Below are 18,590 nucleotides of genomic sequence, written 5' to 3' on the forward strand. Positions count from 1 at the left end.
GGACCGCAAAATCTCCTCCCGGAATTCCTCATGTCGATCCTGTGATGCAATCTGCAGCCCGCAAAGTAATTATGCGGCCGCATTATGGCCCACAAATTTTGCTCAAGTTTCTGCTTTACTGTGCGGCTCGCAGAGTGATTCTGCAGCCGCAGAGTGGGCCTCAGAAATGTCTTTTTCTGCCAACATTTTCCTTTAACTCCCTAACGCATTGTTCAACCCAAAAAGGCCATACTACCATCACCAAACATATAGCCTACCTCGCCACCACAGAACCTCGGGTTTTAGGTAAAATTTTACGGGACCTTACAACGAAAATCAAAAACTCAATCTCGTCTTGTCGCTTGCGGCGATGATAATTGGGCAGATGCCAAGATGTTTAACAAGAATTGACCAACGGACAAACCTATAATTCACGAAGACGTTTTTGTGAGTAATTTCCACCTTTACATGACCATTATTTGCTTCATAAATTCGACAGCAATCTTTTATTCATATATATTCCAATATTACTCAAACTTAATGATCATAACAATAAACAAATAACTAACGAAAGATCTTTAATATGAAAGAAAACAAAATTTTAAATAAAAGAGTAAAGATGGATATGCTCCATTCATCAGAAAAGTATCGATGCAACGCTATCTTAAAACCGGGAAAGAATTTGGGACATCATCTCCAACTTTTGAAATATCAAGCACAACAATAGGGGACCTCGAGAAGAGTGTAATAAAAGTTACATCCTAAACAAATGCTGAAGACCAAAGGAGCAAAGAAAAAGAAGAGAAAAGCTACATAAAGAGTTACTATTTAGTTGAGTATGGGATAAAGCTAAATCATGCAAACTAAGACATTTTGCTGAGGTTCCCTCCTAGCTGTGTAGTTGCAAGTGTAACCTTGAAAAAATTGCCCCTCAAAATAACCCAACAAAAATGTTTGCTTAACTTATCCATAAAGAAAATGTTATTTTCTCCAACCTGAAAAACATAGCTTGCAACAATAAAAGTATACAAGAAATTCATTGGACATAATCTAAAAGATGTTTCCAGAGAAACATCAATAAGCACCATTCTTCTCTACTGGACACCAAAAAAGCTCAACTTCCCAAACCCTATCTTATCAAAATCTAAATCTTGATATTGAAGTAATCATGGTCAAAATGATGCAATCTCACATATCCATCTTCACCACCACTTGAGAAACTGCAAAATGAAATAGGGAGTTCACATGACACTCTAGATGGAAGAATCAATTAACCTGGTCATCATCAGAGGCTTAAAACATATTCAACATGGAAATTGATCAACATTATACCATCTAGAAGTAAACGAGGATATAACAGGTAATTAGAAACAACACATTTTAACATGACAAAATGAAAGCGGAAAGCAGCATAGAACACATTGGGGCGCTAGTGGACATCAGATAAAAGATAAGATCAGGACAACAATAAAAGACATGTTTGCTGGACCATGACATGAACCTCTGAGAATGACATCAAGATATCGTTTTTCCTACCACAAGGTTTAGGATGCAACTGCAAAGGAGGAAGTTCAAAGGAGCTGTCTGCATATTTTATTGTTTTTTTCATAGCAGATTTCAAATGTCTACAATAGAATAATGGTCACAGTAGTATGTTCTCCTATCTCATTTTGAGCTCCAGTTTTTATTAACCAATTGAAGTTGTAATCCTCAAGGATGCAATTGATTGATGGTAAACAGACACGTTTCGAGACCAGAATAATACCTCACTTTCCTATCCTTTTTTCCTTATCCAAAAAAGGGGAAGGAAGCTGAGAGAGGTTCTACTCTGATCTCAAAAAACATTTGTGTTTCTGTTCTAGATTCTAGTGTAAACAACAACATACCCAGTATCATCCCACATAGTGTTCTAGATTATAGTGTATGTGTTTCTTCTACAACACGAAACCTCTTTCAAGATCTGTCCAACATCAAACAAAGATCCATTTTTATGGCCTTCCTATGTATCTTTTTACTTCCTTCACCTCTACCCTTCTTCACTCACTTCTCCTCTTTCGACCCATCATCTCCTCACCCCAATCAAACATAAGATGGAAGAGAAGTACGCACATGCACTTGTTGAGCTTGAAGCTACAAGAGAAATGATATATATGTTTTGGTTGTGCACAAAAAAAATGCTAACGTCAAGAACTCTAGTCCACTATGCTTGAGCCTATATTCTTGCACCAGACATGATGTAGCTACGGGATACTAAAAGTTGCAAAGTGAGGAAAGAGAGATGCCACAAGCTCACCGCTTGTTATCAATGTCCACAGCTGAAGAAAAGACGTGACAAACCAACCAAAACTAAAAAAATACCAAAGACAAGTACTTGCTCCATTACTTTTCTCATGCAGCACTACACTTCAACAACTTGCTGAAGATCAAATAGATATTAATGGAAACAATGTCCATTGTGCTCTCTCCAACATTGGAAAAAACAAGATTTGAGTTTTGGAGTTCCTAAGAACCATTCGCACTGCGTTGTCAAATGGAAAACTTAGCTCCGTTCGACATATCCACCAACATAAGTTCTCAGTAAATATACACCATGAAAATTTTAAACTCCGAGCATCGAACAATAGCAACAGGGGCATCAGATTTTCAAAACCCCACCACAATGCAGTCACCAAACATCAACTAGAGTTTCCTTGATAATACTCCTACCATAGAAACAATCCTACCAAAAGACAGGAGGCATCAAATTTGCAAACCCCACCAGACAAACACAAGATTTCTCCTTACTGTAAGCTTATCTTAATATGTGCTTTCAGTTACACCTCAATTTCAAACTAGTTGGAATCAATTACATGAATTCTCTTTATCCGTTCAGCTTTATTCGGGCCAATTTCACTAGAATACTAAATAATTTGTCTTGTAAAACAAATTACAGGTAGTCTAAACTAGAGATTCACTAAACTTAGTAACATACACTGACATACAAATCTCTAACAAAACTGCAAAGGTCCCTGACAAACATCTTAACTTTTTTTTAATCTAAATAAATCTTAAAAGCACTTCAAGGAAAATTAAAAAGGATCAATTGAATTAACTCAATTTCAACCTAATATAAAATTAGGAACCATGGTCCTAACAAAAATGAGTTCCAATCAAATATGACGTCTTTCTTTTCCTCTTTTCACCTTTTAGTTGAAAGGATCCAAAACTCGTTACTTGGTCCAAAAACTTGGAGAGAAAATAAAGAGAATCATCAAGGACTGCCACACTGGCACCAACAGGCAGTTGGCACATTGAAACAAAAAATTTCACTCTTCTCGTCCAAAAATGGTTGCCTTAAATTTCCAAGCTGTCCTAAGAAAAGTCCACCTTTTTTCTTGAACAGGAACATTTTTATTCACTCATCATTACTTTTCAATATACATGCGATTCAAAGAAAAACTGATTAGGAACCACTATCATTCTTATTAAACTTAATTCTTAAAAAGCACAACTTCATCTTTGGCATATGGAGGTAGCAGTAATACAAAAAGAACCGAGAAGACGAGAAAAGATGAGATATCTTAAAACCCCATAAAGAAAAAGGCAAGAACACAATTTTTAGGAAAAAGTATTGCATTAAAAATCTAGAATACGTGATCCCAAATCAACTTCAAAAATGGGCATAAGTACGTGAGCACATCCACATATGAGATGCAAGAACATGGAATGATCAGTTACCTTTTCCCGTCAGGATTGAAAGCCAAAGCATTTATTGGTCCAAAATGCCCTTTAACGCCTCCTATCTCTTGTTGAAGAATCTGATGCATTTCCAGATAGAAATTACAAACACTCCGAAATGTTACGAAACCGAATAAAACTCACCCTTTCTCCTTTTTCTCTTTATCGGGGTGGGGGAGATCATTCCTAACACTAAGAGCATCTCTGCTTACCTTGTCGTAGAATTTGGCCTCAAACTTTCCAGCACGGTGATCAGTAGTTGTGACAGCTGAAGCATCCTGACCACCTCCCAAAACCACCTATAGACAATGAGGAGCATTAGATTAGAAAGATACTTTAAGAAATATTACAGAAGCCATCGGAGAAACTGTTGCTTGTACAAACATGGTACCAAATTTTAGACAAGCAAAAGCAAACCGGTGCAAAGTGAGACATCTCCATTTTTGTTTTTTGTGAGTATTTTTTAATCAGTGATATCACAAGAGAAATATCCTGCGCAGGATTAAAGATCTACCGCAGGATAAACGGATTATTCATTCTCTTGTGATAGTGGACTTGTAACTCTCCACCCAAAAATTGTTTTTGAGCTTAAAAGACTTCATAAAAGACTTAGAACACTGACTATTAACATAAAGTGAGCTGCAATTGGCAGACATTATCTTCAAGGATGCAGGGTAACTGCATGAATATTTGAAGATTTTAACACGTCGCACAAAACAAAGCACGCTACATAGGGACAACAGATATTTGTACAGTAGAACCATTCAATATATTAGTTAAGGAGTGTGTCAATACATACATGATTAAGAAGCGGCGACATTGTGACAGCATTCACTGGTCGTTCAGTTGTATAGTTCTTGATAAGTGTTAAAGTTCTGATGTCCCAAAGCTGGAAAATCAGCAGAGAGATTAGTAACTAAGAGGAATTATAAAAAGAAAGAAACAAAGTGGAATTTGGGCGTGCAAAGCTAAAAATCAGAAATGGAAGTATATTGCCAGTGAGTTGCAAGAACTTAGAATGAAACACTGGCCATACTTCCAAGGGCTATAAAGAGCTACCTTTGCAGATTTATCAAGGGAACCGGTAATGAAGTGCGAACCATCTACTGACTTTTGTAGCGATGTAATACCCTTTTTATGACCAACTTCCTTGTCAGACTCCTTCAGTATCTTTCCTGTCTGCAGATTTTGAAAGACCGTCAGAACACTACAATAGCTTACAAACAACCAGAACTATCTTAAAACTAAATAAAATTTTAAAAAGAAAAACAAAACAAAAAAACAGGCAGTGCAATGTAAATTGAGCAAAAGCACTCCTTCAGTATCTTTCCTGTCTGCAGATTTTGAAAGACCGTCAGAACACTACAATAGCTTACAAACAGCCAGAACTATCTTAAAACTAAATAAAATTTTAAAAAGAAAAACAAAACAAAAAAACAGGCAGTGCAATGTAAATAGAGCAAAAGCAGGCCCACCTGACCAAAAAACCTAACTGTTCAAAAAAATTAAATAAAGTATCTAGAGTAATAAGACAAATTATCTTTTGAACTTCACATATTGCCAGCATATTTTTCCATAATGCTGAAACGCACCAACGTACCTCAACATCCCAGATACGTATTACAGCGTCTTCACCGGCACTTATGATTGTTCTATTCAGGGGTCCCCACACAGCTCTATTGATTCTTCCCTGGGGACCCTTTAATGTGAGCACTGATTCGCCAATCTCTAAAATAATAAGATGACTTATTAGATACTGTGAATGTCAAGATCATGAGATGAAAGTCACGAAGTGCCCAAATTATGGAAGATAAAGTGGGTCACAGTAAGAGAGCAACCACCGGGGAAACAGCAGAAAACTATAAAAGGCATATATCGTCATCTCGAAGTCCAAAGCATATCAATGCATTAGATCATAGAGTTGACAACTCTGGAAGCATATCTGGCTTAACCCTTGACAACAAACATTCCCTAATAATATGTATCCTTTCTCATTTGTATTAGTTGAACAGAAGGAAAACCCTGATACTTTATTCACTTGCGCATACACGTCTTTATGGTGGTCATTTTTGCTTTTGATAACTTTCTTTACAGGACAACTGTTATCAATTCTCAAATTCTGATTCACGTAGCATAAAGGAAAATACAAAAAGCTAATTAGTCAAATATTAATGATAAGTGAATTGGATAAAAAACAAAAAGGGAATACAAACCGACTAGAGGAATTTTTTTAAATCCAAAAATGAACTTAAAAGAGGCGAGTAAGAAATAAATGTGATCTGTTTTGCCTCCCCAAGACCCCACACCAAGTTCCATATCCCCAGTAAATTATTTATTAAGTCAGAAATAACACTAGTAACTCTACAGTTGAAAGGACAAGTAATTGTAACAGGACAATTGATCTGGTTTCTCTAAGCTGCTTTCTATGGAGCAAGTATGGGAGTAGCTCTGTACACCATCAGCTTCCAACATGCATCAATAAATTCACTTTACATACCCAAATGTATCATGCTCCAAAACCAACATATAGTATCTAAGGGGACTAAGTGGCCAGTGGTAGAGGTACTCCAAACTTGAAAATAATGAGTGGACATGGTTTTACTCCAGTATTCTGGTTGCACTGATCACAGAGAATAAATGAAATGGTGGGATTTCTGCATTAATATTGGTTTTGGCAAGTATTGATGGATAAAGTAGGTGCCCGTATGGAAGTTGGGTTTTGAAACTGCTGCCACTAATGGCAGAATCAGTACCAAGAGGGAACCTTATGCAGGTTAAGTCTCCGTGCTGTTTTCAGCTTGAGAACAGGGGTCAGGGCACACATATATAGAACCGGGTGGCCTGAGTTGGCAAGTCAGTGAGAAATAGAATAGCACATTAAATCGACATATTTTAACAATTAGTCATATGCTGATATTTGTAATGAATAACCACATAGTCATATGCTGATATTTATAATGACAAGACTTCTTCAACATTAATAACCACTGCAGCCATACCAGGAACAATCTCAACCACCAAAATATCAGCACAAAATAAAAAATAGAAAAACACCTGATAAATGATGGCAATGATAACACAACACGATAAACTAATTAGGAATCAGCAAAATTATTATAGCTACTTAATTGGTGACTTGAGAAACTATTCACAATATATCTAAGTCATTTAAAATTAGCTACGTGCTTATATAGTCATAATCAAATAGAAAATGCATCTGTACAACTCTGACTGAAGGTCATAAAAGAGTCCACTCTTCACATCTCTGAAAAGGAAACACAATAGGCTTAAGAATGGCTACAGTGGAGACATGATGCCTGTGCACAAGATACTTGAAACTTCATAGCAAAACAGCTCGCTCAGTGCTTTCACAATAATTCAGTTCATTAAAAAGAAAAGAGAAAACAAAGTTAACATATACTATACAAACACAAATATAATCCTGCAATTACTTATCAAAAAGACAACCCAACGATTAAACAAGATAACACAACAGAAGATCACCCTTAGAGTTCCAGAAACTTACGGTCACTGGGATCTCTGCTGATGCGTTTGACATGGATAGCAGATGGCAGTCCCATAAAAGGATCAGTGGTGATCACTGCGAGCTTATCACCAACCGAAAAATCAACAGACCTAGCAGGGGAATCAAAGTTGAATGTGAACAGCTGGGTACCAGTTTGGACATCCCACAGCTTTGCACTCTGATCCGCGCTTCCTGTTATTAGCCTGGCCGAATCCCCTTTAGCAAACGGGCAACAAGTCAACAACCACAGATAGTCATTTTACCATAGTTATAATAAACCTTTACCACACAAATACAAACAAAAAAGTTTCATTTGTTCTCTCGGTCTGTGACTTTGTATATTCATTAACTTTTTTTTAGAGAGAAAAAGAAAACATGTCAGCAAGTATTGAACCTCTGAGCTCTTTTAAGTTAAAAACTGACAAAACCAATGAGCTATAGCTATTTTAGTACTTTCAATTTTCAATGACCGAAGTGGATATAATACATAAAGAGAATACTAAGAAATTCCGTGTATTCAGATTGAGATATATGAAGAAAAATAATGTAGAGAAATAAAGAGATCTGTGAAAGAAAGCTGTATATTCTTTAAGAAAAAAGACTATTTGGGTAAGGAAAGAAGTAAAAGATAGAGGACAATAAATCATCCTAAACAAAAGAAAATAAATGACTTCCAAAAGTTAAGCGACTGAAGCAACTTGGTTTTGCAGTAAATCAGTAAGACAAGCCCAGGATGATTATTGGATATTCAACTCTACAGTAATCACATTCATTAGAAAAATCTAAGTGGTTTAGCCAAAAGTGAGTTTAACATGTGAGAACCAAACAATGATCACTGGACAAGCCCTTAATGTTCTTTGTTTTTTTCACCTGACCAAAATCAATGCTTGGTTATTAGACTAATTATCACTTAATAGGAGATAATCAACTATTTGTCAACGAAATTGATTAATAACTAATTTTTTTGAGTGCCGCGGTTTCTGTGATGCCTTTTTCTCACCTTTACTAATCCACCAGGTAATAGCAAATGGGACTCGAATTGAGCCTCTACAGCTGAAATAAAACCTCGCGGTTGTTACTTCTAGCCTCAACCATTTAGTAATACCCTAGGGAATTAATTGATTTCAAACTTATTTTTTTCTAATCAGTGGATAATGAACGCGCCGTCTACCCTTCTTAAATAACAGGCTTTTTGTAACAGGGTTCGAACCCGTGCACTTAACCCATAGACCAAATCCCTAAGGGCGATTGATTTCTAACTTTAATTATCTGATAATCGCTCATCTAAATAATCAGAATCAATCAATCATCTAAACCAAACAGGCCCTAAACTAGAAAAAAGCTAATAAGCAAATAAAACAAGCGATATAATGTTAAATAAATCAGTTGGGGGTAATTACTGGAAACGTCGCAACACCAAACAGCGCCGTTATGACCACGGTAAGTGCCGAGACGCTCGCCGTTATCGGCGAACCAAACGGTAGGGGTATGGTCCTTAGCGCAAGAGAAGAGCAGATCCCCGTCTCTGTTGTATTTCAGAAACGTCAATGGCCTTTCGTGGCCCTTCATCAATATCGGCCTCATCTTCTACCGGACGACGATTACTCTGTGACAAGGGCGGCTCTAGGGTAAGGCAAGGGCTTCACTTGTAGAGGTTCCGCCTTCATCAATAGTAGTGCTTCTTATTTTTGGGTCGTTAAATATTACTCGCCTTAGGGCTCCAAAAATAAGAAGCACTATTATATTACTATATAATATATACTTTATAATTTATATTTATATAATATTTAATAAAAGATTTTAAAATTTGGTAAAAGTAAGATTGAGTGAGTTAATAGGATAAATTTTTTCTCTCACTGAATTAAATAATATATTTACCTTCTCATCAATTCTATTTTTCTTCCTTTATGTATAGTCTTTTTTCGTGTTTCTCACGATTTTACTTTCTAATTTTAACTCACATTTGATTGATCTACACACCGGAAAGTAAGTTCTTTTGTGTCTCATCTTTTCTAACTAAGAAATCTATGAGACAAATGTCGCAAGGTTCAAACCTTGATGAATAATGGGCTCACCCTTTTACCATTTTCACTTAAAGGAAGAATTCAATATCATATGACGTGCGCCTAACCCATACATAATGAGTTGCGCTCTCAATACTAGATCAAAGTTATGTAGTTTTTATAAAAGAAGTTACAGGGTCTTTTTAATATATTTTAGTTTTAGGCCACCAGTTTTGTTGAGTTACCCATAATTGATGATCAATAATTATTTACAGACTATTTTTCCACCATGAACGTATTGTTCAACTAGCTTCATTCACATTTGATAACTGAATGACACACTCACGTCATTTAATGTTCTTGCCATTGTTGTCTTATCTTAATTGAGACTTTACAAATTTTATTGAGAATATCAGGGGTGAGCAAGTGGCTCTAGCAGGAGACTAGTAAAGCCTTGATTTAGGTCCCCAAAATTTTAATAATAGATTTTATAATTTTATTTTAAGTTAGACAATATTAATATTTGTAGAAAAAATAAAAAATAAAACTACAAAAAAATGTAAAAAAGAAAGAAAGATGTCTACTCTTTAACAATAAAAATATTTTTAAAATTCTAAATTAAATTACTTAAATCTTCATATTAGTAAATATATTGTTTTACAACAATATCAAAGGTACTATATGGCAAATACATTTCTAACATCTCATTTATTTAAATTACCCATTTTTAATATAAATAATAATATTACTATGTGAAATTAAGGATTTTATGTCATTTAAGAATATATATATATATATACCATAAACAACAAGTATTAAAAAAATGGCAAGATTAATTTTTTTGCATATATGTGTGTATATGTACTAATAAAAAAGTATAAGGCCTCTTATTAAAATTTGACTTTAGCCACTACTTTTATGGAGCCGCCCTGACTTGGCAGAGATTCCGGCAAGGTAGCGAGGTGGCGAGCTAATATTCCGCTGTGTAAGAGTGACTGGGGCGGGTTGTTTTGTGTTTAGTGAAAGTAGGTTCGCTAGCATTGGGTTTATTTGTAAGGGTTTAGGTTTCGTGCTTCTCAACCCATCAAGAAAACAGTTAGACTTAGGCCTGGCCCATTCATTTTTGAGAAACTACAGGTTATGCAAGCTCATAAGCAAATTAGTATCAAAATTAACCAATTTATAAAATATTAACAATATTAATCAAATGTTACTAATATCATCTAATTAACTATTTGTAAGTCAAACTTTTTGCTTTCATTTGAGCGGGTGCTTTAGGAATAGATTGGATACATGTTAAGGAGTTTGATCTCGATTTTGGGATGATTTGGTAGAGTTTTGAGGTGGTTTGAATTGAAAATTCAAAGTAGAAGATAAACATGAAAAAAGATGATATGTATATCACACTGTGTATCATTTATGTATTACATTTATATTATATGTGTATCAAATGTGTATCACATGTATATCCATGTATACATGTGTATGGGATACATGCGTGATACATCTTAGATACACGGGTTGCAGACATTTTTTAAAACTCGATTTAACTACGAATTTTGACAGCAAATAAGTCCAAATCACATCTAGTATTCCTCAAATTTTGTATATTGAGTGTTTTAAAAGAATTTCAACCATACACATTGAAATAGGTCCCTTTTTTCTTAGGTTTTTTGAATCCTGTATATTTTTTTTTCTTGTGTTTCATCACCTTGTTTGCTACCGCATCTATGAAATTTTCTTTCCGTTTTGCATCTAATGTTGTTGATCACGCTTACAAATATGGAAGGAGATCTTTGAGTTTGATTCTTGGAGAGAAAGATCCTTATTTATCTGGTTTTTAATTTTTATATATGCTTGGTTAGTTTTGGTAAGTATGTGATTAATTGCTAGAGACGTAACCTTGGGCTTATTTTGGATATTTCCGTAAGATTCTCTTCATTTTTTTCACGAGTATATTTCCCATTCACAATTCCCAAGTCCTCCTAAAATAGGGAAAAAACAAAAATAGTCTGATTTACAACTGTTAAATGAAAAGTAGCCACAAGTTTAAAAGTAATCCAAATTTAACTACTTTTTTCATGTAAAAATAAAATCTGAACAAAAAGACTCTTAAAAATCCAAAAAAAAATCCAGCTTAATATGACGAAGTTCGAATTTTTTACAAATGAGATTCCAGCATAACGTGCTGAAATTTTATAATGTGTTGGAGTTCTAACATAATATGCTGAAAGTTTATACGCATGAGCTCCATAATTCAGCAAATTATACTAGAACTTTTCGTATTTCAGTTAGATTATTTTTGTCCATATTTTATCTTTTTATAAATAATGGCTATTTTTCATTGACTTTGCAAATATTGGCTATTTTTTAATTACCAGTCCGAAAACTGGCTAGCCTATGCTATTTTGACCCTAAAATAAGATATATTTCCACATTCATACTTTACCATAACACACGTTTTATTAATTTTAATCCTATATAATATAAAGTTAATGTCCGATGTATCGCAAAATTGGGGCATCAACTTAATTTTAAAACCCACTTAAGAACGTAGATGAATTAGTTTTGGATGGGTCCCAAATTATGTTTTAATTGAACTTGCAATTCAACATGCTAATTGACTTCTCATTTAATGTTTGACCTTTTTTAAGTGAGTTATGCATGTTGTTAATGCATATTCAATTCGTTAATTCAGAATTTAGTAAGCTAGAGTTTTGATGTTAATGTTCTCTAGGTCCAATGCACAGTTCTGAAAACAGTTAATGTACATTTAATTTATCAATGTAGTATTTAGTAATTTGAGATTTTGCATACTAATATTGTACAGATTCAGTCACTTTGTGTGAATGCTTTAAATTGTATTATTGTTAATTATTTCTCCTTCTTTACCCTATTTAATCCCCCAAATTATTGACAATCCTCACAAATTTTTCAATGATTCACCATCAAGAAATTGTCCACGCCGTCCATCTCCAACTTTAGTTTCTTAATTTTACTATAGCTTATTGCTCCACCATTGATAATTCGACAAATTTGAGTCGTAAGCTTCTTTTCCCTCTCTCCTGCTCTCGCTATATATATGTATTTTTTTAAATATATATAACATTATCTTTTATATTTGTCTCTTTTATAAACCAATCTTGAATTTCCTCTTTCTTTATTGCCTTAACTTCAGTGTAGCTATTCTTGTTGTATTTCTTCATTGTATCATATCCATTGTTTCTATTATTATACTGTGCTATACCTTTTCAAATTCTTTATTTATTCCGGTAGGTGTCGTGACCTAACCTCATCACTACTCTATCGAGGTTAGGCTTGATACTTATTGGGTACCATTGTGGTGTATTCATATTATGCTTCTGCACTTGTTTTTGTGTAGATCCAGGTAGCTCATACCAGCCTAGGCATCCGTGAGTTGATCTTGGATCGGAGACTTCAAGGTATACCTGTCGACGTTCGCAGGCCTCGAAGTCACCTTCTATCTTACTTTCTAATGCGTACTCCTATTATAGACACTGATGTATTAGGGATGTTTCAGAATACTCGTGTACAACTTATGACTCGGTCTCACCATATTTTGGATATTACTTTGAGTTGTATTGTGGAGTCCTTTTATGATAGCTATTGGTTTAAATTGGAAGCTTTATTATTATTTCTGTTAATTCTTCATGTATGTTAGGCTTACCTAATCTTAGAGACTAAGTGCCATCACGATATCCTACGTAGGGAGATTGGGGCCGTGACAGCTGACACAATATTTTATATACGTTCTTTAGTTATGGGCATTTATGCCAGGCACCCGTACAGTGCTAAGTGTTATTGTGTGTGATGGTAAGGGCCTTGGTCCAGGAACCGTGAGTGTGTTAAGTGTGGTTATTCTTGTTAGTTTCATTAGGATGATATTGAGTTGACATGTATACTTGACATGTAGGCATAAAGATGTATTTTTCTCATGCTAGACGGTAATATGAAATTTGATGATTTGATATGTATACTTGACACATAGATGTAGATATGTATTTTTCTCATGCTAGACGGCAATATAACATTTGATGATTTGACATGTATATTTGACATATAGACATAGAGATGTATATTCTTCATGCTAGACGGTTATGATTATTGATGACTCAACATGTATATTGACATGTAGGCATAGAGATATACTTTCCTCATGCTAATTGGTAAACGAAAATTCTTATCTAGTGTTGTGAATTGGAAAATACAATTCTTTTGACAAATTCATGTTTAGTTGATTTTGGTGGAAAGATTTGGACTTGACTGTTATGCTTGAAAAGCATGTCTATCTTTCCGTAACTGCGATCTAGTTGAGCATAATATGTTTTGAGTTTTTTTTTTACTGTTTTCGGCATTATCATATCTCATGTTATTATCGATTATTGATGTGGACTCCGACTATCTTCCGAGCTCATTGGTACTTTTAACTTGAGATTAGGTTTGTTACTTATTAAGTACATGGAATCGGTTGTACTCATACTATACTTCTACATCTTGCATGCAGATCTTGGAACTGATGTTGTTGTGTATGGTGGGAGTTGGCATTAAAGATGTACCTATTTTCAGGATATAGCTATCACTTGTCCTTGGTAGCTTTAGATTTGCAAATCTGCTTATATATATACCGAACAAATAATGTATTTATTTCATGCCATCTTGTTAAATTTTAAATTTTTGAAACTCATGATTTGTACTATCAATCCTTGGGTAAATGTATAAGAATTTCAATTATTTCATTTAATTAGTTTTTATTTATCTTGATTGGAAATTGTAAAATTGTTGTTTGGATTACCTAGCGGGTTGGATTAGGTTCCATCATGACTGGTGGATTTTGGGTCGTGACAGTGAGCCCCCTCCCCCCTCTCTCTCTCTCTCTTTATCTCTTTCCTCGGCTCGCGTGCCCCTTTCCCGACCCTTCTGCTCTCTCTCCTTCCCCGTCCGTGTCCCCCTTCTCTGACCCTTGTATTCTCTCTCCCTCCCCTGTTCGTGATCCCTTCCCTGACCCCTCTGTTATCTCCCCCTCCCTTGTTTGTGAACCCCTTCCCCGGCCCCACTTTCTGATTTTATTTCAATTTTTTTGAATTTGTTTGACTCTTTGTCTAATTATTTCTATACTCATACATTTTATAGTAATAAAGGAAGGAGAGAAAGCTGTAAAAACGATAGAAAATTTTGTGAATTTTTGCATCTAGGTTCACTCCACTGATAATGGTTCACTAGCTTGCCTCTAGGTTCCAGATATTTTTTAGATCCCTATTTGAAAATATTTTAGAATTGCTATAGATGTTTCTTATAAATAGATTTTTTGTTTGGGTAATTATAGTTATTATTCAATGCTCCTGTTAAATAGTAGTGGTATTATTTTGACTGAATTCACCTACAAAGGTAAAAATAATTATATGGATACGCTAAAATGAAATAATATTTAACCTTTCAAAATAGGAACCTTTAGATGAAATAATATTTAACCATTTTGTGTAAATTAAATTTGCACATCGTAGATGAATGTATAATAGGAATCATCTTAATCGTGTGGGGTTCAGGGGTGAATTTAAAGAAGGAGTTGCTGGATTTATTGCTAAAGTAAGGCCATTTGATGATTTTTGTATAGAAGGGACGATTAGGTGCCCTTTTGTGAAATACAAGTGTGTTAAGTTATTGGGAGAAAATGTTCTTATATGTCATCTTTTTAAAAATGAATTTTAAATTACGTGTGGACTGATCATGGTTAGAATCATGATAGCATGGATGTTGTTGATATTCAGAATTCTTTTGGTGGTAAATAGGGTAGTCCCATAGCGGAGAATAATGTTGAAAATTCTTGATTCGATGACATGATAAAGAATGCCTTCCAAATGTTCCTAGGGGCACAATCTGTACCAAATGATGAGGCTAAGCAGTTCTTCAAACAGTTAGAGGAAACTAGTTGTCCGTTATATGAAGGCTCAGCATTCCAAGCTGTCTGTTGCAGTTCGATCACTTCACATTAAGCCAGATAGTTCTATTTCTCAAGCGGGCATGGATTCAATCATTGGGCTTATGAATGAACTTAATCCGAGTAATATTTACCTACCCAAAGATTTCTACACGGCAAAAATATTAGTTACCAAGTTGGGTATTTCATCGGAGAAGATAGATTATTGTGAGAATAGTTGCATGTTATTCTATAAGGATGATGCATCTCTAGAGAATTGTAAATTTTGTAACAAGCTTCGAAAAAGAAGATTCATGTGAAGATGATGCATTACTTACCCCTTATACCAAGGTTAAATAGGTTGTATGCATCAATGAGCTCTGCTCCCCATATAATACGACACTATGAATATAAAAGGCCAGATGGTGTTCTATGTCATCCTTCAGATGGAGAAACGTTTTGATAGGGTGTTATCAGAATTTGCTAATGAAACAAGAAATATTAGGTTGGGATTATGTGCAGATGGATACACTCAATTTGCAGTCTCTACTGCACCATATTTATGTTGGCTGGTGCTTGTTATGCCGTATAATTTTCTGCCTGGGTTGTGTATGACAAGTCTATTTTTGTTTTGAACTTATATTTTTTTAGGTCCACGCAATCCAAAAAAGGTTGATTGATATTTACATGTAGCCTTTGATTGATGAGTTGAAGTTATGTGGCATCAAGGTGTAAAAGCATATGATATATCAACTAAGCAAAACTTCAGATTGCATGCTACTTTGATGTGGATTATAAATAATTTTCCTGCATGGAATGATATCCGGGTAGTCGACTGCCGAAAAATTAGCTTGCTCGACTTGTATAGAAGACACAAAGCATTCACTTTGAAACATGAATGTAAAAACACATGATTTGACTGTCAATGTTGCTTCTTGCTAAAGGATCATGAGTTTAGAAGAAATACTGGTGCATTTATGAAGAACAAAACTAATTTTGAGGAGTCATCGTCCGTCTTGTCGCTAGAAGAAATTTGGAACATGGTTAGGGATCTACATAAGGTAACAGAGTATCCATTATCTAATAAGATACCTGGTTATGGTGTTACACACAATTGAACTAATAAAGCATATTCTGGGAGTTATTTTATTGGAAGCACAGTCACCTTCATCATAATCTTGATGTCATTCATGTCAAGAAGAATATTTTTGACAACTTGTTTAATATTGTTATGGATGTCAACAATAAGACAAAGGATAACTTAAAGGTCATGATGACTTAAAGGAATATTGTAGGCGAAGTGGACTTGTACCTGACATACTTGAACAACAAGATTCAGAAATCTAAGGCTAGTTTTACATTCACCTGGAATGAAAGAAGAGAGGTATGTAATTGGTTTAACAATTTGAGGATGCCTGATGGGTGTGCGTCAGACCTCTATAGGTGTGTTGACATAAAATAAGGAAAGTTGAAGTCTATGAAAAGCCATGATTGTTATATTTTCATGGAATCTTTGATGCTTATTGCGTTCAATGCATTGCCTAATAGAATAAGGAAGCTCATCACAAAGATAACCTTATTTTCAAGGAGTTCTGTTCTAGAAACTTGAGAGTGGAGAACCTAACTTATATGGAGAATAACATTTACTTAACTTTAAATAAGTTGGAGAATTTTCCCTCTTGGTTTTTTTGACGTAATGGAACATCTTCTAATTCACCTTGCCCAAGAGGCACAACTTGGAGGTCTTGTTCCATGCAGATGAATGTATCCATTCAAGAGATAATGACTTTTAATAATTTATCCTTATGTGTTTTATTTTAATATTATTCCATCTAAAAATCATGTTATGCAGGATTATTAGCAAATATAAGCGGACTATCAGAAATAGATCTAGGATTGAGGGATCGATTTATGAGGCATATTTGGCTAGAGAAACTTCTTATTTCTATTCATAATATTTTGAACATGGTGTGCCATATTTGAGAAATAGACTTGATCGGCATGATGATGGAGACACTGATCCTTTGTATCCACCATTTTTCATATTCAATCAACCATGTAAGGACGGTTCAAAACATAATCCATAATGACTTTTGACTGAGATGGAACTAAAGTCAGCTACAACATATGTACTACTGAATTTCCTAAAGGTCCAACCTTATTATAAGTAAGTATACATTCATATTACCAATATATTGTAACGACCTGACCGGTCATTTTTCTTTCTAGATCCTTGTTCCCTTATTTAAGACTTCTCGTATGTGTTTTTACTATTTTATGACTTGAGGGGATAGTTGATTTGGTTTTGAAATGATCCGGGTTGAATTCGGAATATTTAGTTTCATAATAGTAGCCTAAGGTGGTCAAGTTTGACTTGAGTCAACACTTTGAATAAATGACCTTGGAATCGGGATTTGAAGGTTCCAATAGACTCGTATGATAATTTTAGTCTTGCGCGTATGTTCGGATTGAGTTTCGGGTGGACTGGGAGTGTCTCAGCGCTTATTGTTGAAAGTTGGCGTCTTGAAAGTTTTAGAGTTTTGTATGTCTAATTTGAAATAGACTTTGGCGTTATCGATGTCCGTTTGGAATTCCAAACCTTAAATAGGTTCGTATTGTGATTTGTGACTTGTGCGTAAAATTTGGCATCATTCCGAGTTGTCTAAGTATGGTTCGTCACATTCGGAGTTAGTTGAAATGAGTTTGAAGTTTAGAAGTTGATTAATTTGGTGTTGAGGTGCTATTCTTAGTTTCAATGTTATTTTACATATTTTGAGACTTCGAGTAGGTTCATAGTATATTTGACTTGTTGGTATATTTGGACAGGGTCCCGGGTGACTCGGTGAATTTCGGACCACTCGGAGCAAAGTTGAAATTGGTTAATATTGTTGGTTTGCTGGTATGCTTCACCATCGAGCGGAGTTCCCCGCGAACGTGATGGAGGATCTGGTTCCTCTTCGCGAACGCGGAGCCATCTTTGCGAATGCAGAGCCATCTTCGCAAATACAACGAAGGTTGAGGCTGGGGGACCGCGAACATAAAGGGTTGGGGGTATTGATCATCGCGAACGCGACCGGTCTGGCGTGAATGTGCAGAGTATGATGCTGCGCTGATCCAGTTTGGCCTTCGCAATCGCGAGGAACTTTCCGCGATCGCGAAGAAGGATCGCCTGGATAAATTACATTTTATTTCGGGACTTAGCTCATTTCGCTCACTTTTCACTTGGGTTTGGACGAATGCGAAAGCTCTTTTGAGGGGGATTTTGATCAAACATCACAACGTAAGTGATTTCTACCAATTATGAGTTATATACATGCAGTACGGGTAGAGTTTAATATTGAAATTAGTGAAATTGTGGGAATTTGTTGGAAAACCTAGGGTTTATTAAAAATGGTATTTGACTATGAAATTGATTATGGAATTGGGAATA

General features: G+C 35.1%; 1 protein-coding gene across 1 annotated transcript; it reads right to left on the reverse strand.

The window, feature by feature from the left end:
• Positions 1 to 894: 894 nt before the first annotated feature.
• Positions 895 to 8,948, reverse strand: LOC104119909 (eukaryotic translation initiation factor 3 subunit I-like). The gene is made up of 8 exons (XM_009631518.4): positions 8,623 to 8,948; positions 7,223 to 7,438; positions 5,297 to 5,424; positions 4,756 to 4,875; positions 4,496 to 4,585; positions 3,909 to 3,995; positions 3,697 to 3,776; positions 895 to 1,199 (listed from the first exon to the last, which is right to left on the reverse strand). The coding sequence occupies exons 1-8, from the start codon at positions 8,804 to 8,806 to the stop codon at positions 1,124 to 1,126; spliced, it is 981 nt and encodes a 326-aa protein (XP_009629813.1). The 5' UTR covers positions 8,807 to 8,948; the 3' UTR covers positions 895 to 1,123.
• Between the last annotated feature and the right edge of the window lie 9,642 nt (positions 8,949 to 18,590).

The sequence above is a fragment of the Nicotiana tomentosiformis genome, chromosome 4 (genome assembly GCF_000390325.3).
Source record: "Nicotiana tomentosiformis chromosome 4, ASM39032v3, whole genome shotgun sequence".
NCBI lineage: Eukaryota > Viridiplantae > Streptophyta > Magnoliopsida > Solanales > Solanaceae > Nicotiana > Nicotiana tomentosiformis.